This window comes from Crocodylus siamensis, chromosome 2 (assembly GCF_052110815.1).
Source record: "Crocodylus siamensis isolate JL-2025a chromosome 2, ASM5211081v1, whole genome shotgun sequence".
Taxonomy (NCBI): Eukaryota; Metazoa; Chordata; order Crocodylia; family Crocodylidae; genus Crocodylus; species Crocodylus siamensis.
The window spans coordinates 128,102,203-128,120,611 of record NC_143396.1 but is presented as its reverse complement, the minus strand read 5'-3'; the positions used below and the strand labels follow the sequence as shown (position 1 = coordinate 128,120,611).

The following is an 18,409-nucleotide window of genomic DNA, read 5'->3' as shown; positions in this document are numbered from 1 at the left end:
TTATAACTAAGATAGTTTACTGCTTCATATTTAAAAAAAAGATCTATTGTTTTTTTGTGGTGAGGGGAGGGAAGGTATTTAAGAGAGATATAGTATATATTCATTTTCTTGCCCAATTTGAAAATAATCTGACTCAGAGCATTTACTATACTATTCAATCTCTGACTTATTTATTAAAATGCCCTAGTAGTTACTATGGATACAGATGGTTTCGGAAAGTTTAATATTAAAGGAAAACTATATAAGAAGGTAACAGCTTTATTAATCACTACTTATGAGTATTAAAATAAACTTGGCTGTATAGCTGTAAAAATCCTTGCAAGTTTAAAGATCAATTTTTTGTTTATCATTTAAAAAAGAAACCATTAATTTGTATGAGTTCAGAACACTGTCAGCTTTATTTTGACTTGACAATGCTCAGATGTTTAAATGCAAGATCTCAAAAATAGAACCCTGGGCGGGGGGTGAGGGGGATGGGAAACATGGTACACAAACCACACACTGACTAGGAGGTCATACAGTGGCTGATCAGTAACCAACAGGTCAGGAAGAAGTGGAGTGGGGTACCGAGTAAAACAAGATCTGAAAACGGATTATTTCTCTAAACTTAAGAGCACATTTAAATATTCTACCTACTTTGTTTGAAGGCCTGAACTCTGGTATCTTTACTTCTGAAGTTATGTTCAAAATACTTTCTTCTGACAGGTCCTTGATTTGGTTTGTTTTTTTTTTTTTTAAAGAAAAGCAAAAGAAAAAGTAACTTCAGGTTATTTTTGCAATAAAAAGCAGACAGTCCTATATCTACTACCAATACAAACAAATCAAGTAAAGGAAAAAAATGAACTGAAAATACCCACATACTTTTATTTAACATTTCACTGACAGCATCATTAATATTATGGGAGGCACTAAGCAATCTTAGATTTCAAGAAACCCATCAGGCTGGGGGATGCAGTGAGATTTCACACTGGCAATCTTACAAATAAAAATGTAAAATTATTTAATTTATAGTATAAAATGCAAGAACTATATATACAGATCACCATCTATACAAGTTACAAACAGGCAATGGTAGTAAGCATAAATTATCTTCTCTGTGACATTTTCTTGCAGCTGGAGATATGCAGTTAAACCAAAAACATTAATCATTCATGTTAAAATCCCTGCTACCTCTTTTTTCTAAGCACCACATGAACAGAGAAATTGACACAACAGTGGGCATATCTACACACAGTATGAGTACAATGCAACAAACTCCAGTGCAGTTCACACCAGAGTTTGTTGCTCCTGGGTGCCTCTTTTCAATGCGCACCTAGGACTGGCATTCTGTTGAACTGGGTCGGAGCAGCCTCAGCTGGCAGAGGACCCAGGGGGTCAGCCTGCCAACTCAGGCCTGCTCCGACCTGGCTCAACATGTTGTGGAGGGGCTGGTTGGGCACAAGAATGCTCTAGTGTGCGCCTAGCCAGCAGGCAGCCCGTACACTGAAGCACCCTCATGCTCCAGCCAGCCCAGTAGTGTCGACATGTGCATTACAGCACACTAAATAATGCCGCCGTAGGATACAACTTCTATTTACAAGTACAAACATCTGGCAGTGTTTATAAGTTTCTTACAGCAAATAGGGCTACACGTGTAGATGCTGAGACTTTACTGCTGAGCTAATTAGGCAGCTCTGCAGTATACATCTCATGTAGACGTGCCCAGAGTATATTCCACCTAGATTCAAGAAGCAGCCACGGTAGCTACTGTCAGAAGATCTGAGAATAAAAATGAACTGGAAATGGAAAGAAGCAGGCAAGGCACCAAAAAAACCAGAAGCACAGGTATTTTGGTACAGACAGCAGATAAGCCGGATAGTACAGGCAGTGTGTTGGCCAGAAAGGACAAGCATAGTAAACTAGGGCTTTAGATATGAAATCAAAAGGATTCAATACTATGGAGAAATTAGGTTAAGAAGAGAGAAGGGGGGCTAGAGAACTGGCTGAATATTTCTGAAAGGTTTCTGGTTATTTTCTTTCTCCTCTTCAAGAATGAATAAGGGTAAGTCTGAGGAATTAAAACAAAACAGTTTCTTAAAAATAAATGCTGAGGAAGAGCAGGGATTATAGTACTGGACAATCACAGTGAAGGCTAAAAATAATTTTAAAATTCTGTTTTTTCACAACATTTTATCACTGAATACTGAATGGAAGCAGTGGCACTTGAATACATGGCAAGTACTGAAGTGCATCTAAAATTCTCTTTATAGCTCTAATTGGTAGAAAGCATCCCCCCATGGCATGGCTTACCTTTTCTGTGAAAGGGATACAGTATATTGTTGCAAAGAGTTTTGCTGCACTTATTATGAAAGTGTAGTGTCTGTTGAAAAGAAAATAATTGGCTTTGTAGCAGAAAATATAAATTATTGTGTAAAAAACATTGTATTTCTACTATACACTGTAACACAAGTCAAGACAGGGACCCACTGGGACAGGCTACATGAAAATAAAGTTTCTGTCTGTGGCCTGTAAGATGCATGCTATTGACGAGCCTTTTAAATTTTAGAATTCTCTTTTTCTCTTAAGTGATAGCCCACAGAGGACTCATGAAAAACCTGAGATAGCCTGAAATATTCACATCTTTACAATACCAGATTTAATCTTTTCTTCACAATTAAAAATAACATTCAAGGTAATGCCTTATATTACTAATAGATTGAGTTTTCAAAGACTAGGGAGGACTTATCCCAAGAGTACAGATCTGGGGGAGGGTCAGACTGCCAGCCTGGGGTTGCTCTGACCTGGCTCAACATGCTGCGCAGGAGCTGCTGGTGCACGAGGTTGCTTCAGCATGGAGCTAGCCAGCAGGCAGCCCCTGCACTGAAGCACCCTCATGCCCCAGCCAACCCCTCCAGCATCTATATGTGCACTGCTGTGTAGTAAAAAAAAACAAAACCAAAAAACTTTGCAGTAGGATAGTAACTGTATTTACAAGCACTACCCTGCTGCGGAGTTACTTAGCTCCCTGAAGCCTAAGAGGGCTGCACATGTAGATGCGAGACGTTTACTGTGGAATTACTCTACTCCATAGTAAACAACTTGTGTAGATGCACGGTCAGTGTTTTAAAATACTGCTTATGCATTAAGTCCTTCCGTTCAATCATTTGCAAAATTTAGATTAAGCCACAATTATACTGAATTTTCTGTGAAGGAAAAGAAGAGTGGGGCCTTCTACAAAACCTAATGCTTCGATCTGAGGTAGAAGGAAGTCTCCTAGGCATTTTACTACCGTTGGACAAGTTCTCTATCCACACAAATTCATCATTCAGGGTTTGTCCTTCAATGTGTGTACAAAGAATCGGATACAGTACTTACAGAGGATCATTAAATTCAAACTTTGTTGGAAATGGTGGCCTTTTCGGTGACTGCCAAAATAAACCTGTTAAGTAAAAAGATTTTAAGTAAAAATCTAAGCAATTAATAAACACAGTAATACAACGACTTTCATAGATTTCATAGACATTAGGGCCTGGAAGGGACTTCACAAGATCATTGAGTCCAGCCACACCCCACCCCCTCTGGCAGGAAGTCAGCTGGGATCAAGTGACCCCAGCAAGAAAAACATCTTCCTGTTTTTCTCCATGACTTACTCCATAAACTCACAAAATAATGCAACAACTCTTTATACTTACTTCCATCTTTTAATCGTGTATCAAGGGGAAAAGAATGTAGTAGCTGAAGAGCCTAAAGAGGAACATCATAGTATCATTAATGCTTCACTATACACAAGTCAGCACTAATATATTAATGAAACAAAAACAAATGTTATTTTAGTGCTCTGGAGTCTTGGTCTGAAACTCTCCCAACAGTTATGAAAATATATCCATAGTTGTGCGGGGAGCTCCACCTCAGCTGCTCAGTAGGGCTAAAGCAGTCAAAGTGCTCTTTCCAGCAACAGAATGACACACATTCATTCAAAACAAAAACACACAGGTGTCAACTTTGTATGTCATCTCCCAGGTTGTACATAAGAAAGACATGTCGTTCAATAAGAGACATTCCTAGCAAAGAATTTCCTGCATAAGATTTTTACGTTAGACATCTTTTTCCTTTAAAAAAAAATACAAAAATAAGTTGTGTATACAATTTAACAACACTGTGGGACACACTTTCAAAGTTGAAAACTCAGCAGCTGTGTTTTAGCCATGGCTTCTGCCATACATTTGAGGAAAAAAGCATATCAACACAAGTTAGAAAATAGCAAACTTGGCTTAAAAACAAGTCTCTTGAGACAAAACTCTTCACCAAAATTAAATCTTGGATAATGGCAAGCTTGTCTCTGTGCAATCATAGTATCCATCTAGGAAAAAAAGGCGCAAAAATAATATTACATAAAATCCTGTCCCTGGCTGTTCTCTCGATACAATAAATGTAGCAGTTTATTCCAACTCTCAGTTCCCACAAGCAGATTATAACACCTCATTTAATGCAAGATTAATTTAAAATTGAAGCTTGTGAAGAGATCATGGGGTGTTTGGGGGGAAACCATTTGTGGCAATAAAACAAAATGTTTAGTATTTCTGGAGCAAGTGACAGGCAGCCAAAGGTGACATGTTTTGCAGTTTTATTATCTCACAAAAATATACTTTTAACCATCCTATAAACAGGTTTTACATACTCACCTTATGGTTAAAATATTTCTCAAATTTTATTCTTGCTAGCTCCACACATTGAGACCAATTTCGGGGTCTACGACTGAGGTATTTAATAACTTGAAAACAGCCTTCTAAACTCTCCCCCGACTTTATTCTCTAAACACAAAAGAGGATTAAGAAAATATTCTTAATATAATTAATAGAATGGACAATTTTAACATAATAAAAGGCTTAGTCTGTGCATCTGCACGTGCTGATTGGCTGTGCGCCAGGGCCAGCAGAGTTAAAAAAATAGGAGCTCCTCCACTAGCGCCGCCTCTTCCTGCAGCCCACAGTGAGGCGGCTCCCTCTACCCCACCTCTACAGAGGGGAAAAAACCAATAAAATAGTTTTTTTTTTAAATGGCATGAATGCTTGAAAAGTGGTAGGGCCAGCTGAGGAAAGGTGGGAGCCACTCTGTCGGGCCCACGTCTTCCGCAAACCTTTGGTGTGTCGGTTCCCTTGGCCCACCTCCAGTGGCAAAAAAATTAAAATGAAATTCAATAATAAATAAATAAATAGGGAAAAAGCTTCACAAGCGGCGGGGCCAGCTGATGAAAGGCAGGAATCCCTCCATCATAGCAAGGCTGAACCTGAATGGGGTGGGAGGGGGGAGTGGGGTCGGACCCAAACCAAAAGAGGAGGCATGGGCAGACCTGAACCAAGAGGTGGGGTGGGGTCACATGCACAGCTCCGTCCCCGCCGGCCCATCTTTCCCCATCATTCTTGACGAGCAATTTGTTAGCATTCTTTCTAACTCTTTTATCAGACAGCAAATTCAACTTAGGTAATATTACTAAGAAAGGATAGATGCAGATCCACCTGATGAAATATTATTTACCTTTCATTACCAGGTTAATTTGGAAGATATTTGTTTGCCCAGGGTCTATTTTTTTTTCTAATTTCAAGCTTCATCAGTTTTAGTGGTCATGAACAACATGTACTTAATACACAGAAGAGAACATGTGGATCCTTATTCCTTCCTTTCTTCCTCCTTCCCATAGTCTACTGGCTATTAGTACAGCTCATCTTCTGCTGTCTTGCACTTCAGCAAACGGCTAACAGAGACTCAAGGTTCCCGCTCACATATACAGAGGTGCCTAACAGCCCAAAAAAGCATTCCACACAAAAAGACTAACTTAAATTTGGATAGTTAGTTCAGTTCCAATGTCAAGTTAAGAAATGACAGAGATGTTTTTGATGTTACCGCTCATTAGGAAAACAGACAATAACAAAACTTACTTTGTAGCCAATATAAATCAACCAGTAAATAGCTAGACTCCCCTGGAAGAAGGTTACATTATCCCAAAGTTTGAATTAAATTCTGTTAAGCCACAGACTAGTTTAAACTCCTTATTTTATTATGGCATTTATTCTTACCTGTAAGACATTTTCTGCAGATGGATAAGTTTGCCAAAATTTGTTAAACAAGGAAGGCTTATGGGAAAATGCACTTTCAAACTGAAAAACAAGACAACAAATAAGAAGCTGAGCAAAAGACTGTTTTGCAAGGTTTAATTTCTCCTTCTAAATGTAAAATGTATTTGTATGCAGGCAGCCAGTGCACTTACCTTGTCTCTTGCCCACTGTATTGTGTGCTCAATGGCAGCTGGGAAAGATTTTAAAGTGCAAAAAGGTATTTCTTCTTCTGGTGGATCTCGCTAAATTAGAAAAAAAAAAAGCTATATGTAAGGACAGGTACATTTAATTATTACTGCAATAGGATCGAAGATTACTGTACTATTTTAAGTTCTGACAGGTCACTTAAAAAAAAAATTAGATTGACAAAGAACAAAATGTAATTCATGACCCTGGATTTATTTCCTCAAAGCACAAATGATACAGCATTTCAACACAGCCTTAACTGCAACTTGGAACTCAAAAGGCAAGACAATGGGAGTCACAGAGTAAAACTGAACCCCAGACAGTACCATTAGAGCAAACCAAATTTAACAGAAACATCACTTTTCCCCTTTCAATTGAGCAGCTGCCAACAATTTGTTTCTCCTGCGTAAATGATATAAATAATGGAAGGCAATTCCAAAATAATCCCTCACAAAAATATACCAGCTTTTTTTTATATTTATCTGGACTACTAAAAGATCTGATTCCTCTGGACCTCTAATACAGTCTATTTTCCCAGCAACAGGACAGAGTCAAACAGATAATTTCTATTTTAAATAGATACACTGCATTATAAATGAAGGACAAGAGCTCAACCACTAAATGAAAGTAATATTTATAAATGGACAACTTACGTGGCTGTTGTAGGACTCTGTCAGATGAGGCAAAATAACTTCTGTGTGTCCTTTAGTTCCCATAGTTCCAGAGTCTAACAGAGGGCGCAGGTTTGCTACACAACGACTAGAGAGGAAAAACATGAAAGATATTTGAGAAGTCTGTTGTCAGCGAGGCCCTCTCCAATGTTCAGAACTCAAAAGGAGAAGCTGAAAATCAATATAAATGACGTAGGAAGCAGCTGGAGGGTTTACAATAATATGCAGAAGCTCAAAAGATCAAATGAGGAGAGCTGGCAGATAAGAACCTTATTTCACCTAGTCAGTACCTGGAGGACTGCATTATAATATAATCACATGGTTCACTGTCACACCTCTAACAGTGTTAAAACCTTTGATCTTTTCTAGATCTCTTCTTTGAGCAACTCTCCAAATGGTTTTGCATTCATGCACATCTTGCCACTTTGGCTTTCCTCCAGTAGCTTAAGTTAACAGGCTGTTTTGGGTTGGATCCTCCAGAGTAGAGCCCATTCCCCCCAAAAATGTGTGTACACTTTAACAGTGTCTTCATGTCTCTTTTTTTCCACAAAGGCATTTTACACTTTTAGCTCTTACTTATCTTTTTGGCAATCTTTATGGACTCCCTTGAACTTTAAAAGGATTTGAACTTTAAGAAGGCATTGCTTCTGAAAGTTCTTAGATTGAATTGATTGCAACACTGCCTTAAATACGTTGCTGAAGTGTGAGTGGCTATAAACCAGGTATAAACAGACAAGTTTTATGCTAAGTCATGACAGAGGTAACGCTTCTCAATGCCATTTTTTGACCAGAAGTGTGCTATAAAAAAACCAAAACAAAACCCCACTGCAATCAATCTCGAAAATGTATGTTCACTTCAAATCATCCTGTCTGACTGTTTCCATTACATTCCAGTTACGTCACAGATATCCAGAAAGCCTTGCTTAGGTTTACCATTATAAGCAATGCCACTTAAATAAGCTCCCATCTTGACCTGGACCTAGCCTACATCTAGGATTTTAGTTCTTGGTGCAAAGATACAATCTATTGTTATTCACACAAGAGTAAGCTTACCCCTGCTTCAAAATGAATATAAATTACACTAATACAGGTCACAGCTTATTGCTTTTTATGCTAGGAGTTTGTGTCAGTACAGCTAGACTGTCACCTGGCCTCACGTTACACCAGCAAGTCCCCGGTGCTTGCAATTCTTACAACACCTAGTCCCCCTGTGCCTACAATGCTTTGAATACGTATTTTCTAGGCAGTTTTCAAGAAAAAAGGGAGGGGGCAGGGAATCAAAGGGAATTGTAGTAAACTTATATACAACTCCTATGTTTATATAACATTATGAATGAAGTGGCTGAAACTGTCCCAACTTGACTGGTCTCTAGTCAGATTTAATAACTGCAAACAGGTTCCCCACATGGGGAACTTAATTTGTATATAGACAGAGTGGGTGAGTCCCCAAGAGCACACTCATTCATTTCACTGGGGACAATTAGCAGGGGCATATATGCACATGCCCCTGCACACACACTCTGGGATGGTCCCAGCAGCTTTACCTGGGGTCCTCCTGGGGCTGGAGCAGCAGCAATCTGGTTTTGGGCAGCACACGCTACAGCCATGTGTGCCACCCTGCCCACACACTCCCCACTTTTTTGATACCAGGAGTTCTTGGTATCTAATTTTGCCTCTACACTGCAAGTATACAGTACAGAGAACCTATTCACATGAGCCTTGTGTGTTCTGTGGTGCCTCAAAGGCACCGCAAAGCACACATTCTTGCTTGTGGGGACACAGCCAGTGAGTTTAAAGTGTACTACTTACTTCTGCTGAAATAGAGAGTGCCTTAAGCTTAAGGCAGTTATACTCTGGAATAAGAGCATCAAAAGATATTCTTCTGAAATAGATCTTTCACTTAAACTAACACTTTACAATTAAGTCCCCTGTGCCGACAAGCCATGGTATTACAAAATACTTTACTAATTCATAGTTTCATAGTTGGTTTTATAGTTGGTAGGGTCGGAAGGGACCTGAGCAGATCATCAATTCCGACCCCCTGCCATGGCAGGAAAGAGTACTGGGGTCAAACAACCCTGGAGAGGTGTTCATCCAGCCTCCTCTTAAAGACCCTCACTATTTGCTCATTCTCTGTGGTACCTTTTTCCTTCTAGATGGTGACTCTTATCCCTGCCAGAAACACTGTTTTAGGACTGCCCTGTTATGTATTGTCAATGCAGTTTAACCAGCCTGGAGGGTTTTTTGGGTTTGTTTTTTTAAACTAAGGGAGAGATCATAATGCAGGTTATAGCTTCAAGGTATGAAAGAGTATCTAGGATACTCCTATCAAATTACATCTAATTCCCCTTCCAAAAACTTACCTGTCAATATATCTCCTTGCCTCAACATTGTCCAGTGCTGTGACAATTATATCTTGCTTGGTATAGAATTCATCACCGTAAACAGTCTCAGTGGCTGGACATACTTTGTTAAGCTGAGGATCTATTTTCACCTGGGGGTTGATGTTCAATGTTGCTGCTGCTGCGGTAGAGCTTTTAGGTTTCTAATCAAGTTAAAAGAGCAGATAATTAGTCCAATATTCATTGTGAAAATGAGATATGAACAAGGTACATGGATCTGGGTTACAGGAGTATCTCCAGCATTAATAAGATAATGCTTTCTTTGGGTGAAAAAAAGATTCGCATGTAAAAATGTACAAATATGATAAGACTGAAAGTGAAGGACTGGGGTTTTAAATTTCCTTTTATCTACTTAAAAGTTAAGGGCCTTTCACCTTCATCTTATTCATTCAGCTTAGGTCTTGCCAGATTTCCTTTTAGTACCTGGCTTGGTTTAGTATCAGTAGGCTGGGGAAGCATTTGTAAAGTATGACAGGAATGGAGTTTGCCCATTTTTTGACCCTTGGACAGGGGTGCTCAAATTTTTGGCCCATGGGCCATGTGCAGCCCACAGATCCTTGGAATTCAGCTCACAAGGCTCCCCACGAGTTTTTTGGGAAATCTGGCATCAGGGAAGCAGTGGCAGTACAGCCACCCCTCCCCCCTACCAAAATTTCAAAGTCCTGCATGTGGGACTGGTCGGAGCTGGGCCATAACCCTCCTCCTGCATGGCCAGATAGGAGCCAAGACATGCACCCTTCCTTCCATGTGGGCAGGTTGAAGCCAGGCTGTGCTGCCCTGCCCCCCCCCACCCAGAACTAGGCCATGCCCTGCTCTTCCTGCAGGGCCAAGCCATGGCTCTTCCTCACTGCACTGCACAGCTGGTTTAGAGCCAGACCATATCCCTTTCTGCCCTCCCACCCATCCAAGAAGATGGGGAGATGGCTGATGAGTACATCAGCTATCATAAAGCAAGTGGTACAGCTGCATGTTCTTGTAGCTTTCTAACTTTGACCCTCAGTGAAAAAGAGTTAGTTGCAACTGTTTTACAACTAGTATAATCACTACAAAAGCATATAGATTATAAGTTATATCAGTATTATTTGATATCGATACAAATGTAAAGCTGGCTATAACTTAGGTATAAATAAAAGTTAATTCTAACTTAAAATGGTTGGTAGAATCCATCCTTCCACCCTCCTAGCTCTTGAGTTAGTAGCATCACTACTACTGTGACCACGGGGCACTGTACACACAGCAAGAAGCTCAGCTTAAATTTTAACAAGAATAGAGCTCTGTACTGGAGCATGTGCGCCTTATCCTTACACAGCTACATCACTCCCAGCCTGGAAGAGGGCAGGGTGCACCAGCAATGCTGCTTTGCATCAAACAGACATACCAAAAGGCTCTGCACAGAGCTACCTACATCCCACGATAAATTCTCACAGTGAATAAATGCAGCAACACATGCTGCTCAAGAGACACTATGACACAGAGAATGCTTACCTGTATGTGGTGGGGTCGGAAAAGAAACTGCCTGTTCAGGTTGGACTTTTCTATTAAGTCTGGATCTGTAATTGTGACCTAGAGAAAGAAGAGCAGAAGCACAGCTGAAGTTATACATTAAATGTGCTGTACAGCTCTACTCTCTTTGTAAATGCTATGAGAGATCTTCCAGTACGGTATTAAAATAACCCCACCCTGTTGCCATCTGTCAGGGTTATGACTATTGCCAATGATCTACATTGGCATAGACAGATCTTGTATTCTGCAGAGTATTTTAAGAATACTGCACATGTGTATGCAGTCTGGATGACAAAGCACATTTCTCAGTTTCTCTCCCTCTTCCAAAAAACTGATACAAAAATAAGATAATGCTTTTTATAGACTAGTAAGACTAAAACTATGCAGTGAAATAACTTTGTATATGGAAGCAGGTACTTAAATACTTTTTGAAGTCAACAATCCCCTTTTCAGGAAAAAAAAATGCTTCACCATATTCATCTCACCACTTTCAAAACACATCATATTGACAATATACCGTAGCACTGTCTTACGTTATTGTTTAAATAAGCAATGGCTAGTCACTGAGTGCATAAGACTTACCATGCCTTTCTCTTGCCCAGTGCCAACACCAAGAAGTGCAAAATTTTTTAACATTTCGCAACCAATTGCTCCACAGCCAACCTAAGGAAAATTGAAAGCGATTTAAGCAACAGAAATTGGTGATTATTTTAAATAAGCAGGGATTTTGGATAAAAGGATTGTTAGCTACAGGAACTGCCAGACAAGCTTCAAACATTCAGATTTCTTTTCCCCTTAAATAGTCCATTACATTTCCCAGCACAGTAAATATCATTCAGAAAGAATGCCCTGATCAGGCACACAAAGGATGAAATTCTCAGGTACCAAAGGGAGGATGTTTCCAGCAGAAGGCCACTGACATTGCAGGCACTTAATCCTGCAAAATATACAAGTGAAGCCAAACCTAGCCACTGAGTGGGATGCCAGACATCCTTTTTGATTAGACTTATCTAATTACAGATCATGGAATTAAATGACATCCTGTAAACTAGTTTCTACCGGCTACTCTGGGTACTCAGAGGGTTGGATGCTTTGCCAAACTACAAAGCAGAGAAAATTATGTTTGAAGCTGTTCTACACTGTGGACATTGTACAGATTCTATTAAAATGGTTTGTCCATTTAAGTCTGGTTAGATAACTTTCTGGAGTAACTATAGACTAAGTTAATCAAAATCTGTACTCAAAAATATTCTATCAAAACTTTGGGAGGGAATATAACAAGGTCTAATTTACGAAGATCTCTTTGTGAGTGGCAAGGATTTCTTAGGTTAATATCTTTTATTGGACCAATTACGCTGCTGGGATAGAGTTAGACAAGCTTCCAAATGCAAGGCATTCTTCCTCAAGTGTGATCACAAGGAGTGAGGCACAGAAAAGTATGCAACCTCTGTGCCCGTTGGCACCTGCCCCTTCCATGGTGCCTGCACCCCTGCCACAGCTTCTGCCCTCCCCCACTCCCCTTAGTCTCTGTATCTCCCCTATAGCCACTGCCCTGCCTGCCCTCTGCAGCTTCTGCCCCTCCCCACACACTACCTGGCTGGTCCCCCATAGACTCTCTGCCTCTCACTGCAATCTTTTGCCTCATGGCAATCGTTCCACCTGCAGCTTCTGCATCCCCTCTGTTGCTATGTGGCCATACCAGAGCTACTCTGTATACAGTTCCAGCCCAAAGCATGGTATCTAAGTGGCAGGGATAGAAGTTGAGGCAGACAGGTGGCAGGGAGCAGGGTCCAGGAGTAGAGGCTGCAGGGGAGCAGGGGGCAGGCAAGTGATACACAGCTAGAGTGAATAACAACTGCCTGCCTCCCCCACCTCATATGCAAATCCAAGATGGACCACCCCCCACCATGTTAAATGAGGAAATAAACCTCATCTTCAATTCAAGAAAATATGGCATGTTATGAAACACAATAAGACAGAACTTAAACAAAGCCATAAAAGACAAAACATTTATTTATTTTTTTTAATCTTTGTTCAGATTCTGGTCCTCAGGGAACCCTGTATGGGCAAGACCCACTGTACAGAGCTACTTGCAGGTTCAGAGAACAGCTTATATCAAGCAGTTTGCAAAAAGTGCTTCAGTTATTGGTGTGCTATAATGGGGTCCAACTACAATGTGGGAAATATGCTCTGTTCCCTGCTCACTGTTAATGTGAGTAAATGCAATCTGGCTCATCTGAGGACATAAAACTTTTCAGAGGCTATACTTACCAAGAAAATGTTCAAATTATGCAGCTTTTTGCACAGGGAGTCTCCAATGCAAGCCCTCAAGGCATCATACCTATCACCCCTGTCCAGGCATTTGAAAACAAAAATAAAGGAAGTGCAGCTATAATTGGCAACCATGACACTAAATATATAAGATAAGCAGAATGTCTTGAGCTTTCACATCAGCTAAAAGATGTCTCACTTTAAAGTCCCCAGAAACGCATTCCTTTCCCAAGTTAATAGCATTCTCACCTCAGAAATATTTCCACTAACAGATAAAATGCACTTTTTTTTAAAACAGGTTATTTTGAATTATTACAGAGTCAAAATCTTTAACTGGGATTGAATGCCTGCATGTGATTCACAGATGACTGCGCTGAATGAAATTAGTGCCTTGGCATATGACATTACAAAAACTGATATAAACATACATCAATATGTGAAGTACCCCAGGAGACAAATGACTTTGTGTCCCAGAGTTGCTATGCAGCAAACAGCCTTATAGATGGGGGTAGATCAGGTAATAGTTCACTTTCATTAAATAAACTGTTATCCTAGGATAACTGCAGACACACAAGTTACACCAGTGTAGTTTAATACTGTTTTCACTTCAATTTTACTATGTAAGTTATACTGGTATAGGGCTATACATCCTGTATCTGCTCCTTGTTGACACCAGTATATAACATGCGGTATGTCTAGGCCATTCAAGTATTTCAGCTTTACCTTGGGATGAATTCTTCACATCTGCTGATCTTGTCTAGAGATGTTACAATATCTAATGCATCAATGTACAGCTATAGGGGAAAGCCAAAAAGGCATGCAAGTTTAAAGATTTCACATTCATCAAAATATAATTTTTGTTAAAGAAAGACAATTATGAACTCACATTTTTAATATACTGCACATAAATCAAGAACTAGGACAAGTAAATCTGAAAGACGCTGAGCCCTATTATAAATGTGATAATATACAGCAAGGATACCTAACTTCTGAGTGGCCAGTGTCTGCAACCCCTTTAGGCACAAAACCGCAGGGCCTGAATGCATCCCAAGCTACATGCCGCACCATGTGGCACTCCCCCAGTTGCACCATGCTAGCAGCCCTGGGTCTCCCAAGCACCCTAGCCACAGATTCCTGTAGCCCTGTGGGCCATGCTAGACCACCACACCCCCAGCGGCTGGGGCGCGCAGAAGCTGGTGAAGGTAGGGGGAAGTGTGGAGACCAGCAGTGGCAGCAGGTGAATTATGAGGGAAGCAGTGCCTGGGCTGGGAGCCTGAGGACTGCAGGTTAACCCCTTGGTGTCACATGCAGCACACTGGCCATGAACTGGAAAGCTCTGACATAGATAACATGTTATACCTTTGCATCTAGACACAATGATCTATGCTTGTCTTCTGTTTTGGAGTATGGAAACTGACAAGTTTAACCTCCTAAGTGACTCCAAGTTCATAACTACTGCCAATTTAATTAAGACCAATTTAACTGTACCATTTAACAGAGACAAGGAGATCACCACAGCCTAACAAAAGACATTTACAGCCTTAAAAATATGGTTTGGCTTCCCTGCTCATGCAGATGCTCTCCACTGTACCCACTGCCACACATTTATAAAATTAATATTATGATAAGGAATGACCTACCCACTGCTGCAAAGGAGAAAACTTTCCTGTTACTGCTTTCAAGACTTCTTGGCTAGCAATGCCGCCCACTGTTGCAGCAAGGGGAGCAAGGAGTCCCTGAGCAGTCCTAGAGAGCCACTGCACTAGGTTCTCATTCACCTGAGGCTGAAAAACAAGCCACAATGAAAAAGAAAAGCTTTATAAATTAATCCGAAGTCAAACTTAAAAAGAGCTTGGGAGACTGTGCCAGTTTATTTCTTTCCATCCTGAAAACTGACCATTTATACTCACTCTTTTCTTTCTATCTTGGAACCGATTTCTAATCCACGAGTGAATATTCCCTGTAATCCCATGACTACCTAACTTCATTAAAAGCCTCTGATGGGAAACCTGGACAAAGGCTTTTTGGAAGTCCAAATACATTATGTCAACTTGATCACCCTGATCCACCTGCTTATTCACACCCTCAAGGAACCCGATTTCCCTTTGACAAAGCTATGTTGATTCCTCCCCAACAAGTCATGTTCATTCATGAGCTGACCAATTATTTTATTATCATTTTTCCTAGCCTTCCGGGAGCAGAAGTCAGGCTTAATGGCCCGTTAATTCCCTGTCTCCCCTCTAGAACTGTTTATAAATATAGGAGTCACATTGGCAACCCTCCAGTCCTCTAAAACAAAGACTTCTTACCATTAAGAGTCCAGCATATTTAGCTCGTATGTTCAGAGACTAAAAAAGCAGCAATGCTTTAACTAGAAGTTGTGTTTTTCCTTGTTTTAGGAGGTTAGTGTAAGTGTGGCTACAACACTTCTATTAAACTGAGAAGTATAAAAATGGAGAGACAAAGACACAGATAGACAACAAGAAGGGGATATGTTAACTTTGGGTCTCTGGGTTTTTTTCATCTTTTGCTCCAACCCAGATGCAGGGGGCAACCTGGGCCATGGCGCATGCAGCCAGTCCCACTGCCCCAGGTACGGAGGTGGTACCTGGTGTGGAGCGCAGCCCACCCCATATGCCATATCCCCGTACATAGCTCTTGGGTATGCTGGGATGTGTAGTCCACGGGGCTGAGTGGTGCGTCGGTAGCATGGCAGCCAGACTTGACTTTCCATGGCAGCGCCCCTAAGGCAGCAACTCTCTCCCTCACACTCCAACTGCCATTGCCAGCATCTCTGCCGCCGCACTGGTCCCAGTCCCACTGCCCAGGTACCGCACCCAGTGCAGGGGCAGGCAGATGGAGTTGGTGGGCAGGGTCTCCATGGAGATGAGCCCTGAACTGCTGCAGGCTGAGTGTGCTCAGCTGGGTGGATGGGAGGGGGCAGCAGGCAGGTAGGGAGCAGCATCCAGGAGTGGGACAGGCAGGGCTGGGATTGCGGAGCTGTGCAGAGCAGAGCAGAGCTGTGATCCACTCCCAGATGCTGCTCCCTGCCTGCGCCTGGGGGTCCCAGCATGGTCTCCATGGAAACCTGTGAGCCACCCCAAGAGCTGGGATTTCAACTGCACAATTTTATGGCAGTGGGGGACTGCTTTTGTGCTTTCCTCCTAGCTTTGAAGTTGGGGGAAGCAGAGACCAAAGAGCTACCTGACCCCCCAGATATATTTTCCCTGCTGTAGCAGTGGGAAGGGGACAAATTCAAAGCAAACCTGCAACAGGTACATTCTATGGCTGGAAAATTATAACAAATTTATAAATGTTCTATAAAGAGAATCCAATTACAGGAGGGGTCATCTTATAAATCAGGGTTGTTTTCTAGTCAAGTAAATATGGTATGTCAGTAAAAACATGTCAGTACAGAAGTTTGCTGTTCGTAAAATAAATAAAAGACAAAAAAGAAAAAATAAAAGTTTATAGATTTATCATTTGAGAAAAATGTCTTGGGTTGGCAACCCTGATACATGGTCGCATTGACCTAGGAAATTCCTTTAACAAACTTACAGGGTAATCTTAAATTCTATGGAGAAACATGAAGTTAATTACTTCGATTGGGTGCCCCCACTGCCCTAAATGATTTCAAGTCTATTTTTCAGATCTTTGTTATGGAACACCTAAATAGTGCTACACTTATAGTGATATGTGGGTATGTCTGTCCACTCCATCCAGAAGCCTGCCCATTCTGTCCAGGACCCCCAGCAATGGGTGCAGGGCAGACGAGGCTGGATACGATCAACTTGCACCACCCCAGTAGGCAATGTAAACATCCATGACAGGGGGTGGAGGCCAGATCAGCACCCCCTACGCCCCTACAACTCACCAAAACTCCTTAAGTGGCCCTCCAGCCCAAATAACTACCAATCCCTGAGCTACACCCATGTTCAGCAGCTAAGAATCTGGCCCAGTGTTTTAAGATGAAAATTACACCAAAATGATTGGATAACAATTCCTCACAGCCATTACTGCCTTACACGTATGATTAAATTACTAAAACTGCAGCTGTGTAATGAGCTTCAGAGAACAGCTCCAGAAGTAACCTATGCACATCGCTTTTATACTAGCAACTGATACATCAAAACAACCCAAAGGGTAAAAGAAAGGGTCAACAACTAGAACAGGGACAAAGTGTAAAAATGTATCACACACTATAATAATGCCTACTGGATTAACTGTATTTACGTTGTAACTGCCAATGCAACAGTGCAGAGCAACCATTAGCTACTTGAGAACTACTCACTTTGCTTTCCAGCGTTTCACTTATGGATGCTGCTATTTTCAACATCTCTTCAGCATCTTGCAGGCATCTAGAGCCCAAGACAAAAATCAAGATCATTTTGCATTCATAGCATGAATTTCTAAAATATTAAATGCCACAGGACAACTCTGTAACACAGCATTTCTCAACCTGAGGGTCATGACCCAAAAGTGGGTTGCAAGAATATATGAAAGGGTCACAAACAAGCTTTAAACTTGAGAAACTGTGGCTTTTCCCTTGCAGGCTGTCAGAGTTCCAGCCTGAAAGGGGCTGTTTGGGGGCCCCCCCCATGCCCCACACACCCACCCCCTGCCCCACACAGTGAGGCTGGGAGTAGAGGGCAGTGGGTCAGGAATGAGGAACACTGGATGGTGTTTACAAATAGGTCCTGGTACAAAAAAGTTTGAGAACCACTGCTGTAACCCACTTGAAGAAAAAAAAAAACCTAAGAGAACTTGAAATGTCTCCCATTTAATAGTGTGTTTTCAATGCTTTTACTGTTAGGATTTAAGTTTTAGTTTGGAAACTGGTGTCTATTGGCCACACTAACACAGAAGGTTAATACTGGTATTTATGCATTCAAGGCACAAATAATGCTTTAACTATTCTGAAACAACACAGGCATATCAGACTTTAAGCTGCTGAAAGCTATTCATAACCCTGTGTGATTTTACTGTTAGTCAAATTTGTAGATGGACATCCTTGATTTATCCACACAAGAGCCTCAATGTCAAACCATCAAGATGGGAAGGGAATGCTTCTGGGGAGAAGTCATTTGATACATTCTCTGCTAGGAAGTGAGACAGTCATGACTGGGGTGGCTTTGGAGAATGCACCATGTGCCAAAACCAAACAACATACCAAAATAAATGCTTGTGAACAGCCAGTAGATAATTATTTTTTATCATTACTAAATTAGCTGAGATCTGAAATGACCTAGAGGTGAAAAACATGAGGTGCCTAACCAACAACAAA

The 18,409-nt window shown here is 41.1% G+C and overlaps 1 protein-coding gene across 3 annotated transcripts in view; it reads right to left on the bottom strand.

The window, feature by feature from the left end:
• The window catches only part of UBA6 (ubiquitin like modifier activating enzyme 6), a 58,250-nt gene that overhangs the window by 13,863 nt on the left and 25,978 nt on the right, over positions 1 to 18,409 (bottom strand). For all 3 annotated transcript variants that reach the window (XM_090036824.1, XM_090036825.1, XM_090036826.1), the window contains 15 exons: positions 17,417 to 17,483; positions 14,766 to 14,909; positions 13,849 to 13,919; positions 13,126 to 13,204; positions 11,437 to 11,517; positions 10,837 to 10,914; positions 9,313 to 9,494; positions 6,932 to 7,037; positions 6,245 to 6,334; positions 6,054 to 6,134; positions 4,662 to 4,790; positions 3,672 to 3,723; positions 3,355 to 3,418; positions 2,290 to 2,359; positions 637 to 708 (listed from right to left, as the gene is read on the bottom strand). In XM_090036824.1, coding sequence (XP_089892950.1) covers positions 637 to 708; positions 2,290 to 2,359; positions 3,355 to 3,418; positions 3,672 to 3,723; positions 4,662 to 4,790; positions 6,054 to 6,134; positions 6,245 to 6,334; positions 6,932 to 7,037; positions 9,313 to 9,494; positions 10,837 to 10,914; positions 11,437 to 11,517; positions 13,126 to 13,204; positions 13,849 to 13,919; positions 14,766 to 14,909; positions 17,417 to 17,483 — 1,366 coding nt within the window. The remainder of the gene's footprint in view (positions 1 to 636; positions 709 to 2,289; positions 2,360 to 3,354; positions 3,419 to 3,671; positions 3,724 to 4,661; positions 4,791 to 6,053; positions 6,135 to 6,244; positions 6,335 to 6,931; positions 7,038 to 9,312; positions 9,495 to 10,836; positions 10,915 to 11,436; positions 11,518 to 13,125; positions 13,205 to 13,848; positions 13,920 to 14,765; positions 14,910 to 17,416; positions 17,484 to 18,409) is intronic.